At 47.8% G+C, this 13304-nt stretch overlaps 1 protein-coding gene across 1 annotated transcript in view; it reads right to left on the reverse strand.

Annotated features, from left to right (window-relative positions):
• The window catches only part of LOC126249288 (uncharacterized MFS-type transporter C09D4.1-like), a 201258-nt gene extending 191699 nt beyond the window's left edge, over positions 1 to 9559 (reverse strand). Inside the window, exon 1 of the mRNA XM_049950943.1 lies at positions 9263 to 9559. Within this exon, the coding sequence (XP_049806900.1) occupies positions 9263 to 9559 (297 nt within the window). The remainder of the gene's footprint in view (positions 1 to 9262) is intronic.
• Positions 9560 to 13304: the final 3745 nt, after the last annotated feature.

Below are 13304 nucleotides of genomic sequence, written 5' to 3' on the forward strand. Positions count from 1 at the left end.
TTTTTTTTTTTTTTTTAGTGGGCCGGTGGGGACTCGGGGGGCAAAGTGGGCAGGGGTCGAAAACGTGAGGCCTGGCCACAGTGTCCCACGCACCACCACCGAGCCTGTGGTGCTTAGGGAAGTGGGAGAAACAGGAATCAACAGTAGTAGAAGGCGTTGTTATTTATTTATTTGCATGTGTTTTTGTAATATTCACTAATAGCATGAAATTATGGGAACACATATGCGAAAGAGAAAAGAAATATAAATTCTGGGTAAAGAAAAGGAAAGGAAAAAGGAAAAGCAAAAAGAAATAAAATCCGCGCAATCTGCGACGCGCTCTCCCATCCGCGGAGGTCAGAAGTAGAATAGATCGTAGGCGGTTGAAACTCAGACACCGCCGGGGGAGGAGGGGTGGGTGCCCTCTGTGCCAGGAACCCCCCAACTCAGTGGAGGTCTAACAAAGACCGCTCGAAGATAGTTAGCAAATAATGTTCGGTAACGTGGCGTGTTTTCGAGAGCTGCATGGGCTGTTCGTAAATAGGTCCAGAAGTCGAGGCGGGATTTAGGTCCCTCATTAAAGAGATAAGCGACCGCCCACCCTTTGACCCACGTAATAGCATGACATTTGGCGGCGGGAAAATGTCGGTCCTCCGGGTATAGAAACATTCGAGGCTCGATTGTGTCTGGTGGCACCCGGAGATAGCAGGCAATGATTTGCTGCACGAAGCGCCATACATCTTGCGATGAGGCGCATGTCAGACGGTGTTCATCAGTGTCCAGTTGCTGGCAAAGGAGACAAAGAGGGGATTCTGACAAGCCAATGTTGTGCAGGCGCTGCTTCGTGGCCAATTTCCTGTTGACTATGTGATACCACAGTGCCCGGACGTTCGTAGGAAGGAAGGGCTGGTGGACGGTAGTCCACACTATGGGCCACTGGATGGAGGGGTGTTTGGTCTCCATCACATTCCGGGGAACACAGCGCAGCAACAGGCTGTAAAAATCCTTAGTCCTAGGTGGGCGTGTATCTGGGAGACTGGTATGTATGTAACTGTAGTCGACGAAAAAGGTCGAAATATGGGACAAATGAGGCACGATATGGCCGACAGACACTGGTGGTGAGGTGGAAGCAGGTAGGAGGACCTCAAGCAAGCTGTGTGTTAGAGATGTACCCTGGCTCATCCACTGTTTTCTCATGGTACTCATGTACAAGGCTGCAGCTCGCATACGGACATTGACGAGCCCGACGCCACCATACCGTGAGGGCAGGGTAAGTGTCTCATAACGGACTTTAAACATTGAACCAGCTGTGAGATAATAGCCAAAAGCCGCCTGAAGGTTGCGCCCAATTACAGTTGGCAGAGGGAGAACTTGCGCGATGTGAACCAATTTTGATGCCACATAAAGATTAATAAACGCAACCCGTTGAAGTGTGTCCTGGCGGCGCAAGAGGTTCTGGCGGACGTCGTTGCGGATGACGTGTAACAGGCGACGGAAATTCGTTGCCGCCGTGCGTGTGACCGTGGGGGTAAAGGTAATGCCCAGGTACCGGAAAGTCCGTACAAGCGGCAGTGGTGCCACTTCACCCTCCTGGAGGCCTCGTCCAATGTGCATCGCAGAAGATTTGGCGACATTCATGGCACTGCCAGCGGCAGCCCCATAATGGGTAATCAATTCGAGGACATCCCGAATCTCAGAGCCGGAGCGAATGAGGAGGAGGAGGTCATCAGCATATGCCCGACAGCGAAAAGTGTGTTGGCGTAGGGTGAGGCCAGAGAGCTTCGTCGTCAAGCCCCCAATAAGGGGCTCAAGGGCAATAGCATACAGAAGGGTAGAGAGGGGGCACCCCTGCCGTATCGAACGGCAGATAGGTACCGGCCCTGCTATACGTCCATTGACTTGGACACGTGAACTGGCACTGTCGTAAAGACGCCGGATGACGTCGAGAAACGGAGGGGGGAGGCCCATTCGGGCTGCCACCGAAAACAGGAAACGATGACGCACTTTATCGAAGGCGCTGTCGAAGTCTATAGCGACGACCGCTGCCCGGAGCCTGCAGGCCGCCGCTATCGCAATTAAGTCGCGGCATTCCCCTGTGGCAGTCTGTATGTTAATCTGTCCGCCAGGAGTCGCGTGCTCTGGCGAGAGGATATGAGGAAGTGTAGTTCGTAGCCGCATTGCCAGTAAGCGCGCGAAAATCTTGTAATCGGCATTGAGGAGGGTGAGCGGTCTGTAACTCGTGACCATCGAACCACGGGCTGGTTTGTGGACTGGTATAATGATGCCCTCAGCAAAGGCGGGTGGGATTGCTTGGTCAGATGTTATCAGTTCTTGATACATAGTCGTCCACCGTGGGGCCATGAGGTCCCGAAAGGTACGGTAAAACTCAATCGGTAAGCCGTCAATGCCGGGCGATCTGTTGACTGCACCCTTGGCGATTGCGTTGTTGACTTCGTCTAGCGTGACCGCCACTGTCAAAGCGTCCGCCTCCGCGTGGGGGAGGGTGCGCGTGACGTAATTCAAAATGGAGTCGTCTGCTGCAGTTTCAGCGTCGTCATCACTATAAGTACGACGGTAGTGCTCGACGAATGCGCGGACGATGTCATTCTGAGTGGTCACCTGCGTTCCATGAGGCGTGGTCAGAGTGCTGATGATCTGCCGACGACGCCTTCGTTTGTCGGACACTATATCATGCATGGATGGAATTTCTAAATCTGCGTGATCGTGACGCCGCGTCCGTATCACGACCCCTTGCAATTTCCGGCGTGCCAGCGCAATTATCTTCGCCTTAGTTCTTTGCCGTTCCGACTGGTTGTCCGGGGTTGGCGGTTGAGCATCCAGATCGCGGAGAATCGCGTAATAGAAGTCAACAGTGGTGTGATGCCAGTCGGCCATGTCCTTCCCGTATCTCATCAGTGTCCTCCGGATCGCCGGCTTGGCGCAGTCCAACCACCATGTCAATGTCGAGTGGTAGCGGGGAAGGCGTCGTTCGCAGGCTGTCCACGTTTCAGTGACTTGTTGGCGACACGCCAGGTCATGCAAGTGTGAGGTATTGAGTTTCCATGGCGCACGGCTGCGCCATACTGATTGCGGCGGAAGGAGGGCCGTACAGATGTAAGCGCAATGGTCGGAAAAGGCCAGCGGCCAGCGTTCGGCGCCCCGTATCGCAGATCTAAGAGTTTGTGAGACATATATCCTGTCTAGCCGGCTTGCGGAATGACTTGTAAGAAAGGTATGGCCAGAAAGGTCGCCGTGTTGTACTTCCCATGTATCGTGAAGCAGGAGGTCTCGCACCACTATACGTAGCTCCTGGCATGTAGTATAGTGGGGTATCTGATCTTTAGGATGCAGAACGCAGTTAAAGTCACCTCCTAGTAGGCAATGGTCATAACGCCCTAAAAACAGGGGAGCGATTTCCTCGGAATAAAACTGGGCTCTTTCATGCCGTCGGTCGGTGCCTGAGGGAGCGTAGACATTAATGATGCGTGTCCCCATGGCAGTGAGTGCCATGCCCCGAGCTGATGCAAGGAAGGCGACATCGGTCACAGAAATCCCGTGGCGGACGTAGATGGCCACCCCGCGGCCCATAGGATCACTCGCGGAGGCGTGGGCGGTATAGCCATTAATATCCGGGAGACTAGCCAAGTGAACTTCCTGCAGAAGGGCGAAATCAATATCCGAAGCCCAGAACATCTCCTGCATAAGGCGGATTTTCACCCTAGAACGGATGTTGTTGGTGTTGATGGTTGCTACCCGGTAGGCCTGGTGTCGGATTGCTGGAGGCTGGTCCACTCCGCCGTCCGCGCAAAGGTGTGGGCGTCGCAGCGGAACGTTATCCCGCTGGGCCGCAGGGGAGTCTGGGGAGAGTATGATTAGTGGTGCGGCCGTGACGGCGCAGGGTCCCGTAACGGCTCCTGCTCCGTGACCTCCTCCCCGTGCCACGCCGTGGAAGCGGAAACTGGTGTATCGTCCATTTTGTCCGCAGAAGATGTTGTAATTGTGCGTGGTGTAGTGTCGCCCGGGAGACGTTCATGATTTAGTTCAGCGTCAGCACGGGGCGCAGGCACACCGATAGATGTCTCCGCGCTCATTACGTCTTCGTCAGCAGTAACGGGTTCTGAGGCCTCGTGCTGGTCGACGGTTACGTCCTCCTCGACTTGTAACGTCTCCTCTTGGCCGGAAACGGTGCGACGTCTTCGCTTGCGACGTTTCGGGGAACGTTGTTTCCTTGTACGACCCTCCGTGTCCGACGACGGAAGGGAGTCGCCTCGTTCTGGCAGAAAGGCCGCTGTAGGAACGATGAGCGAGTCGATCTCCATCGTGGTTCCGAGATCAGGGTCAGCGTCTGGTTGCGTCGGCATCGGAGCGGCATCAATGGCCGGCCGAGGCGGCGGGTCGTCCGAGGCGCTCTCCGGCGGTGTCTGGTCGGGCTCGTTGGTGGCGTCGTTTGTGGTGACCGGGCGACGTTGCAAAGTGGTAGGAGAAGCCAGAGCAGCGGCATAGGTCACCGGTAGCACTGTAGGTTGCGACGTGGGTGGTTTTTCGGCAGCTGGAAGTTGCGTAATACGCCGTTGTAGGCATTCGGATCTAAGGTGGCCTTCTTTGCCGCACCCGGAACAGGTCCGAGGCTGGCCATCGTATATAATTATGGCACGGCATCCGCCGATCTGTAAGTAGGACGGGACGTGGCTTCGGAGATCTATGGTGACCTGTCGGACCCCGTTTAGGACAGGATACGTCCGAAACTGTGTCCACTTCTCCGCAGTGTGGCCGTGGACTGTGCCGTATGGGCGTAGTGCCGCGACGACTTCCTCAGCTGGAAGTTCGAATGGCAATTCGAAAATGCGTATCGTTCGCATACCTAAGCCTGCGTGGTCGACGGTTACCTCCCCCACATTGCCATCAGCGTGACAGAAGCGGAGCCCCTGTTTGGTCTCACGTAGTATGCGTTCGCACGCCGCGCCGTTAATGATTTTCACATAGACCGTGCTGCTCACGATGGACAAATGTATGCCGATAATATCGGTCGCCGGGATCTTCACTTCCTCTCGCAGAAAACGCTCCACCTCAAGTGCTTTGGGTCGGGCATAATCGTTGCAGAAAGTAAATCGGAGTGTTGATTTACGGTAACGGTTCGCCATGGATCGTACAAGGTAAGCCGGCACTTAAGCAACGGCCGTCAGAAAGTAAACAAGGCGAGCTCGCGCGCCGCACGAAGTCAACACGTACGCGTCCGCTCTGTTGCCCTGCCGAAGGCAGACTGCAACGTTAGAATTAGAGAAATCCAGCCTCATACAGAGAGCTTCCTGCGTACCATCCACGGAAGGCGAGATAATTATGCTTGGTGTACTATGTGGCCTCTGGTGTCTTATGTAATACAAGTATAGAAGTACGTTTGTAACCTAAAGCAAATAAGATAGTTAATTAATATCAGCTCCTCACTCCTTCTCAGTTTTTCGCCGCCTGTTATGTGACACACAGGTGAAAGTAACCACGACCAGCAAATGCGCGAATATATGCTCACAAGTAGCATGAAAACACAGTGTTATTAATGACGTGTAGCGGTTCTTTTATAGTAGAATATGTAATATCGTAATTTAGTTTTATATAAATACATTAGTAACTAGTAAAAAAAAATGGCTCTAAGCACTATGGGACTTAACGTCTAAGGTCATCAGTCCCCTAGACTTAGAACTACTTAAACCTAACTAACCTAAGGACATCACACACATCCATGCTCGAGGCAGGATTCGAACCTGCGACCGCAGCGGTCGCGTGGTTCCGGACTGAAGCGCCTAGAACCGCTCGGCCACAGTGGCCGGCAACTAGTAATAGTAACGTATGTTGTTGTTGTGATGGTTCGATCTTTTGCCGAGTCTTCCAATAACTGAACTATTATTTATAATTACAGTATTAAAGGTTTAATGATAGATAAGTAGAATCAAATACATTTTTGTATGAAACTCATATGAAATGCTCGAGAATTACCGAGCCGTACGCTGACTTTATGACTACAGAATACAAATGATCTATATAGGAATAAATTTTACATAACGGCAACTGGTGTCTGTAAGAGTAGGTTATTGTCCAACTCTGAGCAGGCAAAACTCGAAGCGATACAGACGTTGCCGTAAACCGAAGAGCAGCAAGAGTAATCCACTCTAGAAACGGTCTAATACATTCATTTTTGTTTTCTGGCTCATCACTTATTTTCAGTTCATATTCTTTCTAGCTAATTACGATTTTTGACATATGTTTATTATAATTATTTATTGTATATAATAATATTTTTATTAGTGCGTGACTAGAATTTTGAATTTATAAAAAGTATTAGTTTGTAGAGAATTTTCATTTTTCTGAATGTATTATACCGCCTGCTTTAGATACACAGCAGGGCAAGTTTTCAGACTGCAATAACTAAATAATTGAAATTTTTCCTTCCGCGCTCCACAGGATGCCAGAACTTAATTAAAAACGTGTGAATAACGATTACCTGCCAGTGAGAGCCTGACAACTGTCTCACACTAATTCATTTTTCAGAGAACCACAGGACGCTGTCGTGATGTGACAACAGGAAACTGTTTTCCGGCAATATTCAACCTCTTGAATTTCCCAATAAGATGCCAGCAGTAGGATCGAAATGTTGAGGAGTATAAAAGGAAAAGTACGTGCCTATCTTTGAAAGAGACCTGAAGACATTGGAAGAATTGAAACTGATAATGTAATGGTAAGACAGAGAATTCGAAATCACATTTCAAGCTGTAAGACGTTTACAGGGGCTGATGTAAACCCTTACAATAATTTATTGTTTATGAACTGCAGAGTGAAACTGGTAACCTGTGTAAAGGTAAGAAATTAAGAAGACGGAATTGTATAATCTGAAGGAACAAGAGTTTGTTGAGTGTTTCAGAAGGAGCATTACGCGATGCTTGACTGAAATAGAGGAAAGGAAGACGATAGTAGACGAATGGCAAGCTTTGAAAAATCAGATGGTGAAGGCAGCATAGAATAAAATAGGTAAAAATCACAAGGCCTAGTAGAAACCCTTGTTTAACACAGGGGATATTGCATTTAATAGATGAAAGAAAAAAACCTAAAGATGTAGCAAATGAAGCAGGTGGAAGGGAGCAAAGACGTCTAAAAAACGAGATTGCCAGAAACTGAGGAATGACTAAGCTGGACTGGCTAGAGTACAAATGCAAGGCTGTAGAAGCATGCGTGACTAGGTGAAAAATAAATGCTGCCAACAGCAAAACTAAAGAGATCTTGGGAGAAAAGAGACGCAGCTATATGGTTATCAAGAGCTCAAGCTGACATATCAGTACCATGCACTGAAGGGAAAGCTGAAAAGCGGAAAGAACATATAGATGGGATATACAAGATAAATGAACTTAGAGGCAGTATTATAAAAAGGGAAGAGGAAGTAAACGCATATTGTAAGGGAGATACGATACTTTCAGTCCTGGATAGCTGCGGGGCTAGCACTCCGCTTCCGGGATTTGGGGAGACGTGCCATCGCTGGAACAACGCTCGGACGTGGTGTTCAGGCGGTTTTCCATATCTGATTAGGTGAGTACTGGACTTCTACTCACGTTTCACCTCAGTTGCAAGATTCGCAAACATTTCGAAAACGGTCTAGCTCTTTCACATGGGACAACACTAGACAAACACAGATGGAATACACAAATTCCGTTCTCGGTTGGAAGGAAGGAAGGAAGGTGTGGTGACAGGAAGAGCGTCCAGCCACCCTCTACCACTAACATATTAACATGCCGATACCGAGAAGACACGGGAAAAGCCAGGAAAAAGATCATACTGCTAGAATAATTTGACATAACACTGAAAGACATAAGTCGAAAGAGGCCCATAGCGCAGACAAAATTCCTTCAGAATTCTTGAAATTCTTGGGAGAGTCAGCCATGACAAAACTTTTCCATCTGGTATACAAGATATATCAGACATGTGTAATACCCCAGGCTGCAAGAAGATTGTAGTAACTACAATACCAAAGGAATCAGGTGCAGACATGTGTGAATATTACTGAGCAGTCAGTTTAATAATTTATGGTTGATAGAAGCTGACCTCTGAGAAAATCAGTTAGGGTTCCAGAGAACTGCAGGAACACGAGAGGCGACGCTGACCCTATGACCTATCTTAGAAGTTAGTGTGGTGAAAGACAAACCAATGTTTACAGCACTTGTATATTTAAAGGCATCTATTGACTGCAACACATTCTTTTAAATTCTGAAGCTGGTTGTGCTAAAAAATACACCGAACGGAAAGCTATCCACAACTTGTGCTGAAACCAGAATGCAGTCGTAAGAGTTGAAGGTCGTGGAAGGGGAGTTGTAGGTTGAGACCCAGGGCTGTAGCTTACCACAATGTTAACCAGTCTGTACACTGACTAATGTATAAAGAAACTAGGCAGAAATTTGGGAGGGATGTTAAAGTTCAGGAAGAAGAAAGAAAAACTTCGAGGTTTGCCGATGAGGTCGCAATTCTGTCACAGAAACAAAACAACTTCGAAGATAAGTTGAACAGAATGGATAGTGTCTTGAAAATATATTATTAAATGAACATCAACCAAAGCAAATGGAGGGTAATAGAGTGTAGTCGAATTGAATTTGGCGATGCTGAAGGAATTAAATTATGAAATGAGACACTAAAAGTAGTAGACGAGATTTACTGTTTGAGCAGCAAAATATCTAATGATAGCCCAAGTGGAGCGGGTGTGAAATTCAGATTGACAATAGCAAAAAACTCATTTCAGAAAAAGAGGAAATTGTTAACCCATAACATAAATTTAAGTGTTAGAAAGTCTTATCTATAGGTATCTGTGTAGAGCGTTGCCTTGTGCGGAAGTGAATCGTGGATGATAAGTAGTTCAGACGAGGAAAGATCAGAGGCTTTTGAAAGGTGATACTACAGAAGAATGTTGGAGATTAGCTGTTTTGATCGAATAACTAATGAGGAGGTACCGAATCGAATTCGGGAAAAAAGAAATTTATGGCACAGCTTGACTAAAAGGAGGGATCAGTTGATAGGACACATCCTGAGGCATCAAAGATTAATGAATTTGGTAATAGAGGGAAGTGTCGAGCGCAAAAGTTGTAAAAAGTTGTAGAAGGAGACCTAGACATGAATACAGTAAGCAGGTCCAAATGAATGTATGTTACAGTACATATTCAGAGATGAAGAGATTTACACAGAACAGGCTCGGGAGTAGATATTATTTTTATTGACAAGGATCACGAAAGCTTGCCGATGTATGCAAAGCACTCACCTTCTCGTTAATGAGGGACGACGCTGGGTAAACGAATGGTATGTAGACCAGCATGAAGAGGACAGACGTCCAGTCCACGGCATAGCTGCTGACGTCGTAGTACTTGCGCACCAAGTTTCCGACTATTGCGTACTGTATCCACTGCCAGAGGTTGGACGTCGAAAAGAGCATGTAGATGGCCAGGATGAGCCAGCGCCGCGGGTAGACGCGGACCCGCAGCGGCAGCGGCGACTGCGCGGGGTCCTGCAGCGCCACCGCCGCGTAATCAGCCCTGATGGACATCTTCCGCGCGCTCATCGCTGACATCCACTGCCACCCGCCACCGGCTCCCAGCCATATAAGTTTGTTTGCAGCACCGGCCTCCGCACCTAATCTCGGCGTTGCTGTTACTCAACGCCTGAGGCCCTGCCTCGATACTAATCTCAGATAATTCTCCAGAAAACAGACGTCTTTGGCACAATCCTTATGCATATGTCGGTTGTGCCCCCACGTCATGTACAGTTTAGGGCTACATGCGCGTGACAAGTGAGCTATCACCATTACGCAATTATTGTGTGGCACGCCTAGAGGGAAGAACAGGTCAGGGTTTTGTACAAAAATGCAGAAAATACTAGTCTGAGAGCTTCGAGAATATTACTCAACAATGTAGTTTATACTGAGATGACAAGTCATAGGATAGCAATATGCACGTATACAGATAGCGGTAGAATCTCGTAAAAAAAGTATGAAAAGGCATCTCATTGGCTGAGCTGTCATTTGTACTCAGGTGATTCGTGTGAAATGGTGTCCCAGGTGATTATAGCTCCATGATGGGAATTAACAGACTTTCAGCGTGGAATGGTAGCTTGAGCTAGACACATGGGACATTATATTTTGGAAATCGTTAGGGAATTCAGTATTCTGAGAGTCACAATGTCAAGAGTGAGTCTAGCATAGCAAATTTCAAGCGTTACATCTCGCCACAGACAACGCGGTGGCTGACGCCCTTCACTTCACAACCGAGTGCAGCGGCGTTTGCGTAGAGTTGTCGATGCTAACAGACAAACAAAGATGCCTGAAATAATCGCAGAAATCAATGTGGGACGTGCGACGAACGTATCCGTTAGAACAGTGCGGTGAAATCTGGCGTTAATAATATATGGCAGCAGACGACCGAAGGGAGTGTCTTTGATAAGAGCACGACATCGCCTGCTGAACCCCACCCGGGCTCGTGTGACCATATCGGTCGGACCCTAGACGACTGGAAAACCGTGGCCTGGTCAGAGAAGTCCTGATTTCAGTTGGTAGCAGCTGACGATAGGGTTCGAGTGTGGAGCAGACCCCACGAAGCCATGGACTCAAGTTGGTGGTGGCATCATAATGGTGTAGGCTATATTTACATGGATAGACTGGGTCCTCTGGTTCAACTGAACAGATCACTGACTGGAAATGGTTGTGTTCGGTTACTTGAAGACCGTTTGCAGCCATTCATGACCATGTTTCCAAACAAATGGTTCAAATGGCTCTGAGCACTATGGGACAACTTCTGAGGTCATCAGTCCCCTAGAACTTAGAACTACTTAAACCTAACTTACCTAAGGACATCACACACATCCACGCCCGAGGCAGGATTCGAACCTGCGACCGTAGCGGTTGCGCGGCTCCAGACTGTAGCGCCTAGAACCGCTCGGCCACTCCGGCCGACCGTTTCCAAACAACGATGGAGTTTTTACAGATGAAAATGCACCATGTCACAGGATCACAATCGTTCCAGACTGCTTTGAAGAACGTTCTGCACAATTTGACCGAATGATTTGGCCACCCAGATCGCCCGACATGAATCTCATCGAACATTTATGAGACGCAATGGAGAGGTCAGTTCGTGCATAAAATCCTGTACCGGCAACAATTTCGCAATTATGGACGGCTATAGAGACAGCATGGCTCAATACTTCTGTGGGGGACTTCCAACGACTTGTTGAATCGATGTCACGTCGAGCTGCTGCACTACGCCGGGTAAAAGGAGATCCGACACGGTATTAAGAGGTATCTGATAGCTTTTGTCGCGTCAGTGTAAAAGAGCTGTATTTTCATGGGAAACTGAATAAAGGCAGAACACACAATGTTTCAAAACGGCGTGCTGTGGATAGAGTAGTGACCACGTAATGAGCATGCGCCAATGGACACTGTATTTCAATTATTGAAAGACCGGTCTGTTCTTTCGAGCACTACAGACATGCCAGGCTTTCGTCACCTGGCGCAAGTAACAGAGCATCATGGCGGTCGTATTGCAGAATTGCGGGAGAGAAGATGGTCGTTCAAAAACAGCACATGTTACACGTGAAAAGTCAGCTTCACATCACTATTGGAATTAGAATGCCAAGGAAGGTACAAAAGCTCGTTATCCCGATTCTGCACTGTAACAACCTACAGATTTTTGTCTAGGCCACCACCGCAGACAAGCAGCCATTCCTGATTACACGGTAAAATGAAAGAAAGAGTCGTGCGGCAATGCGGAATACTGAGAAGTCGTTGAGCCCCCTAAGTAGAAAGGATTTCCCTCTCCGCACACAATGGTCCCTTTCCATGCGATCTGAGAGACTTGTGACCCAAATTTATCTGTTGAATACAGGTACATACACCATCTGACCAAAACTATTCGAATATTCATTAGGTCGACAATAATATGAGGTTTGTCCGTCCTTCTTCTATACTCGTATGAGGGCTTGAACTATGCTGGGGATAGTTTCAATGAAGTGTCAGAATGTCTATGAAGGAGTGGCAGCCCATTCCTCCTCAAGAGCCGAAACCAGAGAAGGTAGTGATATAGAACGCTGAGGTCTGGAACGAAGTACGCTCTAACGCATTCCATCATAGTTTCTGAACTGTTCCTCGACTGTATACAGTACACAACGGTGTAAAATGTTTTTATATCCTTCCGCATTTAGCGTTTTCTTAAGTAAATTAAGAGGACAAGACCGTGATTATGAAAAACATCCCCATATCGTAACATCACCTCTACTGTACTTCACTGTTGGCATTAGATATGCTTGCAGGTAACGTACTTCAGGCATTCGCCAAACCCAAACCCTTTCATTGGATTGCCACAGGGTTCAACACCCCAGTTACCCACTGTCTGGTGGCACTGCTCGTTACACCTTCTCAAGTGTCGCTCACAGAAATGTGTGGCTTATGAAGAGCTGCTCGACCATTATGCCCCATTCCTTTTAACACTGTACGTACAGTCATTATGCTAACTGGACTGCTGGTAGTAGTTTGGAATTCACAAGTGTTTTCTTGCACTGATTTCATGCGATTGTTTACAACCAGCCTCCGCAATGCTCAGCTGACCCTGTTCGTCAGCCTGTGAGGTCTGCCTTGCTTTGATTTAGCAGTGGTTGCTCCTACGCGTTTCCACTTCACAATCACATCACCAGCAATCGACATGGGCTGACATGTCCCTCATGCATTTGTCTCTGGGAAGACATCAAAAGACTAGTCGACGTTCAAAGTCACTGAACTTTCCTCACCAACTGATTTTTCTGTTACTGCTTTTCTACTGACTCCACAATACTCACTTCCATCTGTTATGATGGTAGGTCAGCCTGTGGTGACATCTAGAAGTGAAGTCAGCGTTACATAAATATGTCTGGATACATTCGATCAGATAATGTATGTACTCCGCAAGCCACTGTATGACACATGTCTGGGCTACATCGTAGCATTATTATCGATTTTCTGTCCTATGCTATTAGCGTACTAAACGACGGAAAAATGGTTGTCTATCTTGCGACGTAGGTGTGCTAATCTCTCTAACCTTATTCTCATGATCCCTGCTCGAGATACACGATGCTGACGGCATAATTAACAGAAAGTGTTCTTCGAATTCAGATTCTCTAAATTCAGGTTCAAAAATGGCTCTGAGCACTATGGGACTGAACATCTGAGGTCATCAATCCCCTAGAACTTAGAACTACTTAAACATAACTAACCTAAGGACATCACACACATCCATGCCCTAGGTAGGATTCGAACCCGCGACCATAGCGGTCGCGTGGTTGCA

This window comes from Schistocerca nitens, chromosome 3 (assembly GCF_023898315.1).
Source record: "Schistocerca nitens isolate TAMUIC-IGC-003100 chromosome 3, iqSchNite1.1, whole genome shotgun sequence".
NCBI lineage: Eukaryota > Metazoa > Arthropoda > Insecta > Orthoptera > Acrididae > Schistocerca > Schistocerca nitens.